The sequence below is a fragment of the Pseudozyma hubeiensis genome (genome assembly GCF_000403515.1).
Source record: "Pseudozyma hubeiensis SY62 DNA, scaffold: PHS42, whole genome shotgun sequence".
NCBI lineage: Eukaryota > Fungi > Basidiomycota > Ustilaginomycetes > Ustilaginales > Ustilaginaceae > Pseudozyma > Pseudozyma hubeiensis.
The window spans coordinates 21,457-34,232 of record NW_012133824.1 but is presented as its reverse complement, the minus strand read 5'-3'; the positions used below and the strand labels follow the sequence as shown (position 1 = coordinate 34,232).

The following is a 12,776-nucleotide window of genomic DNA, read 5'->3' as shown; positions in this document are numbered from 1 at the left end:
TTTCCGGGACGAAAGCACATGAAACCCAACGAGCATTGACTTTGTGTCATCTTGTTCAGAACTTAAAGCTTGTGCTTCCCCTTCGGCGGGAACTGAGGATCGGCCCTGATCCTAACCACCGCCTTACCCCACGTCTTCCTCTCAGCCAAGTCCTTCAACCCCTCCGGAACGCTCTCCAGCCCCTCGTAGATGTGCTCGAACACGGTAGGCGAGACCTTCTTGGTCTTGAACATGTCGAGCAGAGCTTCCCACGTCTCGCCGATCTTGTCTGGCTCGTTGCGAACGTAGGCGCCCCAATGGACGCCGGTGACGGCGACGTTTTTGAGGAGGATCAGGTTGGCTGGGATCTTTTCGATGGTGCCCGCGGCGAAGCCGACGACGATGATCCTGCCGTTCCAGGCGATGACTTTGAGCGAAGGGACGATCATTCCTACGGGGTCGTAGACGACGTCTACGCCGTGACCTTCTGTGATCTTCTTTACCTGGGATTGCCAGTCCTTGTCGCGGTAGTTGACGGCGTAATCGGCGCCTCCGACGGTTTTGCATACGCGCAGCTTGTCGTCCGATCCAGCGGTGGCGATGACCTTTGCACCCATGGCTTTGGCGATCTGGATGGCGCAGATGCCGACACCGCCGGCACCGGCGTGCACCAGCACCCATTCGTCTGGTTGAACATCGGCTCTGAACTTGAGAGCGGCGTAGCTCGTGGGCCAGGTGATGAAGAGTCCTGCCGCCTGCTCGAGCGAGATCCCCTCAGGCACCTCCATGAGCTGCCAGTAGTCTGCCTTGGTTCGTTCACCGTAGGCGCCCTGTGCAGCACCAAAGACGCGGGTCTTGCCCGGGATGAAATCGCATCCTTCCGGGATAGGAGAATCCTTCGAGATGATACCTGCCATCTCGACGCCAGGTACGTAGGGGTGGGGCGTCTTGACCTGGTACTTGCCCTGGACAGCGAGGATGTCGAAGAAGTTGAAGGCGGCCGAGTGCACATCGACTAGCACCTCGTTGGATCCCGCCGCAGCCTTGGGTTCGGGCACATCGCTGGAGAGCGTCGATGGCAGCTCGGACGGGGCGATATCTTTGTGCAGGTAGAAAGCCCTCATTTTCGAAATGTGTGCAAGGAAGATGATGGTGGTGATGGAAGAGCGTACACGAGTGATGTCAGAATGTGTATCTGCGAAGAAGGCAGTCGAGTTGACCCCGCACCACGCGCACAGTGCAGAAGGTGGCTTACCGGCTCAGATGCACGACTCTCGCCGACACAGCTGCCCGACCCGGTTCTCCGGCTTCTATTTGGCGAAAAAAGTATTCACTGTTAGATCTGTTGTTAGCTTCCCCCAAAAAATTTCTCGGATAGGCTGGAGTTGTGGAGGATCGAGGCATGAAAAGGAACGAGTCCAAGCTTGGACCCTTTTTTTTGCTGTTTAGGTCGATCATGCTCGGGGCGAACGAGTAAAGCAAACGAGAGGTCCCAGCGGCGATAGATGGCACCTGCCTTCCCTCCCTCCACCATCAGAACGATCACGTCGCAGCGTCAGAATCATGTCGGCGTTGGTCCACGTCGCTTCTCCGCAAACCAAAAAGGCGCCAGTGGTTGTGCAGCCCGGCAACCACCCGTTCAGTCTTCCTGACGGCTCCAAGTTTACCATCGTCGTCGCTCACGAGAAGGCGGCAGTGCAGACAGCCTCGCAAGACACTCAGAGCGATTCCTCCGACGAGCAGGCGCAGCGCGTGCGTCATACCATCAAGCTATCAACGCACAGACCACACGACTGGGTCGATACCAACAGCACGCTGGCAGTGATATCGCCATGTCCGTCGTATCCGAACCCAGCAGCGGAGCCGGACACCAACAGTCTGGCTTTCCGGACTAAGCGCTTTGCTGAATGCTCGCTGCAGTCATCGACCGGCGATGAGCAAGTGAGTGCGAGCCGAATCTGGAATTGGATCAACGTGTTCTTCGCTCTGTGGCCGCAACAAGAGCATCTGCTCCTGCGGACCGAGGGCTTGGACGCGCAGGTGGTGTCGTTCTTGACCGCATCGAAGCTCGCTATCTTGGATCCTTCGAAGCTCGTAACTCTTTCGACTCCAGGTGTCAAGACACAAGTGGATACGAGTCGGCTGCTCGTGTCTCGTGCGGCCTTTTGGCAAGGATTCGGCTCGCCGACTGGTCAGTTCGTACCGTGGGTGTTGCCATTGGCTGATGCAGCTACGCGCACTGCTCTCACGTCGTCCAATGCAGAGACAGTCGCTTCGCCTCTAGCGCCACCGTTCAAGCCGCCTCCTTCGGCAGGTCCGATCTATTCGCGCTTCATCCCCGGTCTCGACTCTCACCTCACATTCCGCGTGGCTTCTTCGAGCAACGCCAAAGATGTCGACCTGATCACAGCATGGCATGCCACCGATCGCGTCAACGAGGGCTGGCGACAGCGTCTCAGCCGTGAAGAGCAGCTGGAAGGCATGCAGAAGGGCGAGCAGAACGCATACACCATTGGACTGATCGGCGAGTGGGACGGAGAGGCGTGGGGATACGTCGAGGTCTACTACTCGAAGCATTCCAACCTGGTCGACTTTTACACGGCTGGACAGTACGACCGCGGCTTCCATGCGCTGGTGGGTGATGAGCGGTTCCGTGGTCCGCACAGGGTACGATCGTGGATGGGAAGTGTGGTGCACCTCATGTTCTTGCTCGACCCTTCGACGACGCAGTGCGTGTCGGAACCGAGGTTGACCAACACCAAGATGGTTCAGTACGAGATGATGGTGGGCGGCAATGTGGAAAAGTGGATCGATTTCCCGCACAAGCGCGCAGCGCTGGTGCAGTTTGGCAAGGAGAGGTTCTTCCAGCTTTGCCCGATGGGGCCACTCCCGGAGCATCTAGCCTAGAAGCGAGCAAGGCGGCCGGAGTTGTCCGATTCAGTGTCGTGAAGGAATGCAAAACAGACGTTGCTCGGACAGCTTTCGTGTGAATGACGTGCGCGCTTCTCGAGGAGGAGAAAAGAGAAGCTGACGCAGCAGTACCGATGTGTTTGATGAGGACCGCTGCAGTCACCGGACATCCACGGCAACGCCCGCGTCTATAAACTGCGACGGCTCTGCGGCCTTCGAAACGAAGTTCAGAAGCGTTGCAACTCGGTCGAAGAGCAGCTCTGCAACGAGAAGGATATGCGAGCATCAGGAACGAGCCAAAGCTGTGCGCATGATCAAGTGTCAACCGAGATAGGATCTCTAGCGCGCTTCGCTTAGGGATGGAAGCGGGCAGGCAAGATGCGTCGGCGACATCGCCGACAAGCCTGGCCGGTCAAGGTGGGAAAGTATGGGTACGTGGTGAAAGGCACAAGCGGAGTATCTGGTTGAACCGACACCGGCAAAGGGGGCGCCACAGCAGACATGAGAGAGGCAAAGGAGCCGATGTTGCTTTTCAAAGTCAGACTCTCAGATCGTGCGATATTTCATGGATTGCTCGACCTTAGCGAGCACGACGTTGACGATGGGCAGCGGAACCGTAGCTGAACCGATTCGACGAGAAAGGCTGTGACTGACTGCCGAAGGGGTACACCTGGATCGTCGGCGATGCTCGATTGTGTGACTCGAGCTGTGCTCGTCATTGGACAAGGTGTCGATCAAAGATGGATTCGTGGCAGTTCCGGCAACGGCAGCGATCAAGGCAGGAATGCATCCCGCAACGTGCCTGAGCTTCCAAACAACCGAAGCATCACAGCCGAAAGCAGATGAGCTGAGTCGAACGACTCTTTCAAATCACTTTTCACATCCATGGACAGGCCGGCGTTCAACGGAAATGATTTTGTTAACTATATGGAATTCCGTGGTTGGATTCGGCGGCTGTGATTCGAAAAGGTGTCAAACCACGGTCACAGGCAAATAGAAGCATCGCGGGTGCAGTGTAGCCTCTTTTGCTTTAGCCGAACACCAGTCAAAACTCGAGTCGAATCCTTCAGTTGGTTGCACGCCTCAACTCAGCAAATTCGTGATTTTCGGAATTGGGAGTCTAGGCGAACACGGTATGCAGAACGGCGGCAGTTCGACGTGGGCGAAGTGCATCTTTCCGAAGTCAGGGCAGACAGCATGCGTAGAAACACCGGACTCAGCCAACAGAATTGAGCTCGTGCCCTGTCGGCTGCAGCTTCGTGCATCCAGTTTTGACTCGAATGATCGTTTGTCGGCTCTTTCCATTGTACTTTTCGGTTGAGCTGCAGCAACTCTGCTTTCAACCTGAATCCTGCCCTCGTCCCTCCATCGATTCGGGTTGTCGCTGTTCAGAGTCATCGGTCGAGACGACCCCACTGACGGTCTTGGCTTTCTGCAGCAGGTTCCAGTTCACATGATGGAGCGTCGTTTGGCAACCGCGGCCTTCTCGCATTCCTCCACTCGAATGCTTCTAAGGACCGCCGTTTCGCTCGTCCAGCCTTGCACTCCTTCCGACCACCCTCAACATCCCGGGTCTGCATAACTCATAGCGAGCTCACCTTCGCTGGATCGCCATCGTCGATATTACTACATCGCCCTATACCTTCTCTGACTCCGTCCCGTCTCCGTCTCCGACAACCTCGCTGAGCTTTGTAACTCCATCCTCCGAAATTGACGCCTCCAACCACACTTTGCCCTGGACAATATCAAAAGGCCCTCGGATCGATCACACGCCAGTTCTCATCGATCCCGGCCGTCGTTACGACAAGCCACAAGCTCGTACACGTACACCGTCGTGCCCAACACAGCGGTTCTCTCTCCCCATGCTGCCGTCATAGCGAAGCGCTGCCGTGAACAATCTATAACTCGAACGCATCGGATCCGGCTGTATCAGAGGGCAGTTGAGACCAGAGATGGAGCATCACAGTATGACAGCCTCCGGGTCTCGACAAGGCACGTCACGGCCGTCATCCTCGGCTTCGAGTTCCGGCTTGCCAACATTGATCGCACCTGCGGCTACGGACAACGAGGAGGAATCGATCCAAATCCAGAAACGACCTCGTCGCACACATGCTCGCCGTTCGTGTCAGATGTGTCAGCAGCGAAAAGCAAGGTGTGAGCTCCCCGACCTCGAAGTTCCTTCCAGCTCCTTGCCGCTCCCTGACCACCAAGCGTGTCACCGATGTCGAACACTTCAGATCTCGTGCATCGTCGACGACGCCGACAAGAGAAAGGCGAGGAAACCCCCATCCCGATCAAACGGCCCTCGTCCAAGCACCTCGCAAAAGCGTATGCCCTCTGCCGCGAATCGCCCACCCGTACGCAAGTCTTCCACGGGCACGTCTCTTTCCTCAAACGTCGGGGACGCCAACAGCATCAATAGCATCGGCAGCAGCAGTGCTGCCGCTTCGGGTGTGCCCCTCCCCGACGACAACGACCTCAAATTCGCCGGTGGGCGTGTCTTTGGCGACCAGATCGTCTATCCGTCCGAAGCCAGGCTAGCTCCGCGTACACCCGACTCTTCCTCCGACGAAGATGAAGATTCCTCACCTCCTTCCACCTCACGTCCGACAGATTTCAGCGGTAGAAGGACAGCGTCAGCCGGACCCGGACCCGAACCTCACGTCAAGACCCAGGATCGCAATCCAAAAGACAGCGCCAACATCGATACGTGGGAGCGCTTCTCCACTCGGAGTAGACCCCTCACGCTGCTCACCGAGCTCGTGCCGCGTCAGAATGGTTTCGCCTCCAAAGTGTTCCGCCTCGTCTCGGCGCGAGCCACCATCGAGACCGACGTCAGCGAGATTGTGTCGGACGAGAAATCAAAACAGCTTAGCGACTGGTGCGAACACAATTTGACTCTTTGGATGCCCCACGTCTCCAATGCCTACCAACTCCGTCAAGACGCCAAGCAAGGCAAGCAGACTCTTTCGACCCAGCTCCTGGAACAGGTGCTCTACGTGATTGCCATGCAGCACATCCGCGATCCTCGCGACGACGTCTCGCGCTTCTCTGTCACTCGTTTCATCATCCGTGATCTGGCTCGCGTGATGCTCACCTCGCCCCGCTCCAGCAATGCCGTCGAAGCGCTCGAATTGCTCGCCCTCTTCCCCGTCGATGTTTCTGCCATTCCAGGTCCTTCGCGTAACCGTATCCGCACAGACGCCCAGATCAGTGCCGCGGAACGTTTCGCTCGCTCAGTTCGACTCGACCGCGTCGCCTTGACCGCTGCAGCTCCCTACTCCTTCTTTGCTTCGACGAACCAGCTCGATGATTTCCAGACCAAACGCACAGCCATGGCGTGGGCCAGCGTCAAGACCTGGTACAATTGCTTTACACTTGGTGACGATGAGCTCTACGAAACCATCGACGATCGCTTCTTTTCTGACGATTGGAGCCGCTCGCTCATACTTCCGCCACAAGAGACATCAGCTGCACAGATCGAACAGCCCGCCTCTACGCCGAGTTTGGAAAACGAGTTCTTCGCGCAACGACGCTGGTCATCCCGGCGTAGGATAGGTAGCACCGGTCTTGCGATGCGAAGCCTCGCCATGAGGCAGCTGCTCGACGCCTTTAACGCCATCCGCACCTCTTCGATCCAACGACCTGAACACGAGCGTCTCTCCCACATGTCGATGGTCCTTGAAGACTATGAGCGTCGTATCACGCAAGTCGACGATGAGTTCCAGCGACGTCTGATCGACGGCAAAGACGGTTGCAAGCTGCTGCGGACCTGGATCACCATCGAAACCACGGCTGGCCACCTCCTCGTGCTAAGCACTGGCATCTACCGAGGTCTTGGCATCGAAAAGAAGGAGAATGTTCCCGGTCCCGAGCTAGCCATGATGATGATTGGAGAGAATGCGTCCTTGGAGATGCGAGAATTCCTGACGCACTACGGCGAGCATCTCATCCTGGCCGCTGAAAAGGTCCTCGTGAACATCAGCACGCTCTGCCGGGATGCTAGAGAAGCAAAGTCCGCTCCCTCTACGGGCGAGGCTGCAGACACAATGGATCCCACCTCACGTCGTTGGATGGTGGATGGCCAATCCCGCACAGTTTTGCCTATGATCAATGCGTGCGGGTACGCGCTCGAGGCGGCTTTCAGCGCCATGGAAATGCACGCGACGATGTTCAAGCTGTGGAAGACACCACCGAAACGGTCGGAATCTTGGCAGCAGGTTTTCTCGGATGTGATCACGGCGATGCTCTCGCTGGACCCGAGCGGTTCGATTCAGAGTGGCAGCATCCCTGCCACGTGTGCGTACATCCTGCAGGGTATGCTCAAGGTGATCGTCGCGTGGACCGATAGCAGCAGGCAGAAGGACCATCAGAGGAACACGGCCTCCACACCTGGAACAGAGACGGCCGGTGCCCCTACACGTCACGTTCAAGAGTGCGCTAACGGCCATTCATCTCATCAGCCGGCGGCCAGGCCACGCGCCAATGTCGCATCTGAGCTCGAGCGTTACTCGGCGTTGCTTACGGATGATGGCGCATCACGAAGGAGCTTTGATGCTGTGCAAGCGTTTGCTTCGGACGCCAGCGCGTCTCCGTCACGGCAGCAAGATGTTTTCCGACCCCATTCGACGGGCTCGAACGCCTCGACGTACAGCACGACGGCGTCCATGTTTGAAGCGGAGGCGCAAACCACGTATCAGTACAGCCATCTTCGCGGAGGTCCTGCGGTTCAGCGGTTTGCGCCGGATGCGACGGAATCGCTAGCGGCTGCCCTTCCCCACAGCGGAAGTTATCCAGGAGCGACCGGGTATGCACACACGTCGCAGCAGCCGCTGCAAGCACGACCGCAACAGAGGAACCACTTCGCACCGTCCACACTGGGTGCGCCAGGCTCATCCGGCGCATCACCGCATACAGAGACCGCATCTGCTTACTACCAGAACGTCGGCAACGGTGTAGCCATGATGAACAGCTCGAGCAACGGATCCGTGTTGAGCCATGTCGACGCCTCGAATGGTGCGAACAGCATGGGCGGAGGCGGAGATGTGCAGGCTTCGGAGGCGGGGTTGGATTCGCTGGACTTCATTCTGAATGACGTGCTTGGTTCGTCCGAGTGGTCTGGCATTCTGCAGGATATCTGGCGGACGGACATTTGATCGCGAAGAGGCGAGTGTTGCGGCAATCTTGCCTGCTTTTCGTGGACAATCTCTCAATATTATGGAATGCAAGTGGTCACGATGGAAACTTTTAGATGAGGCTCGAAATGGTTTGCATTGTCCGTGTGTGAGTTGTGCATCACTTGTATGGAGATGTGGATCAGCAATCAGGGATCGCGACTGGGACTTTTACGGCTGTGGCAAGACCGCCCAAGCTGGTCTCCTTGTAGCTGGTGTGCATGTCTCTAGCTGTTTCCCTCATAGCGGTGATAGCGTCGTCTAGGCTTACGGAGTGTTTTCCGTCGCCTGCGAGGGCGAGTTGAGCGGCGGTGACGGCTTTTACCGCGCCGAGAGCGTTTCGTTCGATGCAGGGGATTTGAACCTGACCGTTGAGCGGATCGCAGGTGAGACCGAGATTGTGTTCGATACCGATGACACTAGCCTGTAGGACCTTTTCGGGACTTCCTCCCAATACGGCGACGAATCCAGCTGCTGCCATTGCCGTCGCCACGCCTACTTCTGCCATACACCCACCTTCGGCAGCGGAGAGTGTGGCACCGCGTTTGAAAAGCATTCCAATGGCGGATGCGGTGAGAAGGAAGTTGGTAAGGTCTCGAACGGGATCGTCGTCAAAGATGAATTCGAAGCAGTACTTGAGGACCGAAGGGAGGACACCGGCTGCACCGTTGGTGGGAGCGGTGACGATTCGACCTCCTGCGGCGTTTTGTTCGTTGGTGGCAATGGCGTAGCAGGTGAGGTAGTCGATGGCGGGGAAGTTGGTGCGACGCGGTGGACAGGGCATGATGGGGTGGTTGAAGGATCCGATGATACGAGGGCGGGTGACGAGTGGTGAGGTCAGATCAAGCGATGTCGATTTCGGAGCTCGAGGAGGGGCAGAGTCTATGCCTGGTGCGATCTCAGCCTTGCCGTTCTCAGGAGCACCGAGCGAAGCACCGCCGCGATACACACCGCGCAACAGCCTCGCGTACAGCTGCGGCGCTCGCCTCCGCACCGCTAACGGCCCCGGCAGCACCTTTTCCTCGTTCTCGACACCTGCTCGGATGCATTCGTCCATTGTGGTCCAGATCTTGACCAGCTTGTCGTGCACAATCTCCGGAGGGTTCCAGGTCAGCTCGTTCTCGTAGACGACTTGCGCGATGGTGAGGTTGCGCGTCTTGCATTGGCGGAGCAAGCTGGCTGCGTTGTGGAAAGGGAAGGGTGGGCCGGAAGGCGGTCGCGCGGTGAGCTTTTCGGGAGAATGCGTGGGTGTAGGGGAGGAGGGGATGGGTGGGGAGGAAGGAGGGTCGAGGGGTGTAGGCGCTTCGACTTGAGGTAGGAGGCCTTCAACGGTGGGTGCAGAGCCAGCTCTACGCCCTGAATCAGCGTCGCTGCGACGAATTTGCTTGTAGAAGACGTTTTCTCCCCAGTCGATCGGATGAGCTGCGACTTCCAGTGTCTCGTCGTGGAGTGAGACCGCGGAGATCAAGTTGCTGTCTTGGCTCTTCTCTGACTCAGAGTGAGCCTTTGTGGAAGAAGCGGACGATGTAGGCGTTGCAAGAGCCCCATTGACAACGAAGCCTCCGCCGACCGAATAGTAATCGTTGGTAGCAAGCATCTCGCCTTGCTCGTCGAAGACGCTCATCCTGATCCCGTTCGAATGATGAGGCAGCACTTGACCGAACATCCACTTGAGGTCTCGATCGTAATCGAAATCGATCAATTTGCCCTTGGTGACCTCCTTGCCATCCTCAGCATTTGCTCCTCCCAGCGTTTTGAAAAGGTTTTTGCCCAAGTGCAGCTTTTTGGCCTGCTTGATCTCTTCGAACCTCACCGGCACAGAAGGTGGGTCGACGGTCTCGCAATCATCGCCTTCCAGACCACCCAGCAGCGCTTGCGGTGTCATGTGGCCTGCCCCAGTCAAAGCGAGTGATCCGTAAAGGTTGATCTTGATCGTGTGGACGCGGTCGAGGAGATCCATATCGGCCAAGTCGGAGACGAAGATGACACCGGCACGCATGGGACCAACGGTGTGCGAAGATGAGGGACCGATACCGACTGAGAATAGATCGAAGGTGGAGATGACAGCATGTTCGGTTTCACTTGGTTCGGTTGGCGTCGGGTCCTTGTCGGTCGGTGCAGCTGCTACGGATGATGATAAGGTCGCTGTGGTGCGCAGTGGGCGAAGACGGTGACGCGCAAGCTTGGCTCCAGTATTGGTGGTGACGGTTTTAGCTGGCCGACCTGATGCGGCGAGCAAGGAGAAAGGTCGAGAGGCCGGCCGATTGGAGCAGCTACTGCAAACCAGCGCCCGCACATTGCGTGCTGCTGTGGTGGCGGACGAAGTTGATCTGCGCAAAAGGAAGCTGGACGAGGCTGTTTGGAGCATCGCGACCGGCTCATTCGCTCCCCTTGGCGAGTCTGGCGTTGGCCTATGTTCGACACGAAGGCTATGATGGTGATGACAAGGATGCAAGAGCCAACCCCACTCTGCAGTGACTAGTCACACTCGAAAGATAAGCAAAGAGCAACACTTTTCTGTCTGACAGCTGCAAGCCGCCTTTTCGGGTTTTCCTGGAAGCGAACCCTGCAGTGCCGTAACGCGTCGTCGAGTGCCGATTAGCAATTCCGAAAAGCCCATCACGTCCGAACAAAGATCGGCAGCGTCACATGGCTATTTGAGCTTGTGATGCCGTTCAAAACACCGACATCCGCTCCTTCGCGGACAATGTCACCTCGAGCTTCTCACACCTCAAATCCACATGAAGATGGTTACAATGTTCACACAAAGACGTCGGTGCTTTGTAGGGCAACAACTCCGACTTGACCTTCATTCCTGTGCAGCACGGCGCCTCGATGTCGATGTTGGCCGTGGACTGAAGCTGAGCACGACGTGACAAGTCGGACAAAACGCTTGAGCCGTCAGCCACGAGACGAGGCAGACATCGTGAAGCTCGTGACCGCAGTCGAGACGACAGAACTCAAACTTGTGCGGCTTGGCATCATCCGCATCTGGTGCAGCTTCTGCAGATCGAGTCTGCTCAAAGCAAATGGCGCAATAGACATCGTCGTACGACTTCCACTTGTAGTCGCCCGCCGCTGCCGCAGCTCTCGGCCTTGAGACAGACGTGTACGGATCCTTCCCTTGTTCGAGCTGCACGCCCCATCTGCGACGGACGAACTCGAGACATTCGACCGAGCTACGTGCTTTGGACCAGATCTGCGTCATGGACGCCAGCTCGGATCGCAGGCTGAGCAGGGACAAGACGGGAGGCAGCGAGGTTGGTGACAGTGTGGGAAGCCGCAATGTGATGATAGAGTAGATCAGAATGCCCGTGATCTTGTCGAAAAGCGTTGTGGCAGTCTCTGAGATCCACTTTGTGGAGACGAGCACAGATTGACCGCGCATTCGAGGTGCTCTTCTGCGTCGTGAGGAGGGTGACGATGTTGCTTCTTGTGACCCGCTTGCATCGATTTCCGGCAGACGGAGAGGTGCGATGGGTCTTGCGACGCTTGTGGACCGCAACACCTCATCTTCGGGAGCACCAACACGGCGGTACACTTGCTGAGGATGCGAGTCATCAGCGTTACCGACGTCGTTGCTTGACGGTCGAGATCCAAGCGCAGATGTCGTCGCAGTTTCATTTGCAGTCGTACCTCGTTCAGCATTGGTGTTCTGCTGCTGTGCGCCTGGGGTAGATCTTGGGCCTGCATTGATAGAAGGCATCATGGGTCTGCGACTTCTTGCATACCTGGCCGTGGCTGTGTTGACCACTGGACCAGTCAAAGCGATCTTGACGAAAGAAGGTAGCGGCAATAAGTCGATCAGAGGTGGTGAATGTGAAGGCGATGGCAGCTGTAGCTGCATTGGTAGGAAGCTGGCGATGGATGGAGCGTCGACCTTGGGCAGGATACTGAGCACGTGCACTAGCGCAGAAGCCGTCTCGAGCATGACGAAGAGAGACGATGGGAGCAAGCCGTCTGCTCTGAACATAGATTTGCTTACTCCTTCAGCCGACGACGGTTCTAGCACTTGGAATGCGAGATTTTTCCTCCATCCGTGGCAGCGCGAACGTATCGCGGCCATCGTTGCAGGCTGACCTGTGAGGATGGCAAGAATGGCTAGCACGCCAAGGTAGGCGAGCGGAAGCGTGACAGTATGGAAGCGTGATTTGGATCCGAGCAAAGAATTCTTGACCAGGCCATCTTCGACTGACATGGCTGCCAAACGGATCGCCCAAAGCAGGTGGAACGTGAGCAGCGCGGGCAGTACATGCTCGTCGATGAGAAGTGCCCAACTGAGCTTTGGGAAACGGAAGAGCGAACCAGGAGCGGGCTGAGATTGTTGAGATGCAGAGTCGTCCGCATCCTTGGCCATCTTTTTAGCTTCTGCAGAACGAAGTGCTGCCGATGGGCCCGGTTTTTCATTCTTGCTCGATTTGGACTTCTGTTTGGGCTTGGCACTTGCCTTTGACAGCTTTGAGGGCGATGCAGATGGTGCGGCAGCTACCACAAGACCATCGATGATACTGATCGCCCATCCTGATTGCGCGGGCTGGCTAACGCTGACTTCTGAGGTATCGGATGATGACGATGAGGAGAGCTGAGTCGTGTTGTAGGGGCTCAGGAGTAAGACGAGCAGTAAGAGGCAGAGACGAGGGCGATAGATGTTTTTACGAAACTGATCTAGGCTAGAGTCGCTAAGAGCGAGAGAAGGCAGCATGACTGTCGATC

The 12,776-nt window shown here is 57.0% G+C and overlaps 5 protein-coding genes across 5 annotated transcripts; 2 read left to right on the top strand and 3 right to left on the bottom strand.

Annotated features, from left to right (window-relative positions):
- Positions 1 to 62: 62 nt before the first annotated feature.
- Positions 63 to 1,103, bottom strand: PHSY_004184 (hypothetical protein; the record flags this gene model as incomplete). Its single annotated transcript, XM_012334798.1, has 1 exon — positions 63 to 1,103. The coding sequence occupies one exon, from the start codon at positions 1,101 to 1,103 to the stop codon at positions 63 to 65; it is 1,041 nt and encodes a 346-aa protein (XP_012190188.1).
- A 439-nt stretch (positions 1,104 to 1,542) lies between these two features.
- PHSY_004183 (aerobactin siderophore biosynthesis protein iucB) lies at positions 1,543 to 2,886 on the top strand (the record flags this gene model as incomplete). The annotated part of the gene is made up of 1 exon (XM_012334797.1): positions 1,543 to 2,886. The coding sequence occupies one exon, from the start codon at positions 1,543 to 1,545 to the stop codon at positions 2,884 to 2,886; it is 1,344 nt and encodes a 447-aa protein (XP_012190187.1).
- A 1,456-nt stretch (positions 2,887 to 4,342) lies between these two features.
- On the top strand, positions 4,343 to 8,045 carry PHSY_004181 (hypothetical protein; the record flags this gene model as incomplete). Its single annotated transcript, XM_012334796.1, has 3 exons — positions 4,343 to 4,461; positions 4,642 to 5,041; positions 5,127 to 8,045. 3 exons carry the CDS (start codon positions 4,343 to 4,345, stop codon positions 8,043 to 8,045), a joined length of 3,438 nt encoding a protein of 1,145 aa, XP_012190186.1.
- Positions 8,046 to 8,205: 160 nt separating this feature from the next.
- PHSY_004180 (hypothetical protein) lies at positions 8,206 to 10,431 on the bottom strand (the record flags this gene model as incomplete). The annotated part of the gene is made up of 1 exon (XM_012334795.1): positions 8,206 to 10,431. The coding sequence occupies one exon, from the start codon at positions 10,429 to 10,431 to the stop codon at positions 8,206 to 8,208; it is 2,226 nt and encodes a 741-aa protein (XP_012190185.1).
- Positions 10,432 to 10,872: 441 nt separating this feature from the next.
- Positions 10,873 to 12,765, bottom strand: PHSY_004179 (hypothetical protein; the record flags this gene model as incomplete). Its single annotated transcript, XM_012334794.1, has 1 exon — positions 10,873 to 12,765. The coding sequence occupies one exon, from the start codon at positions 12,763 to 12,765 to the stop codon at positions 10,873 to 10,875; it is 1,893 nt and encodes a 630-aa protein (XP_012190184.1).
- Between the last annotated feature and the right edge of the window lie 11 nt (positions 12,766 to 12,776).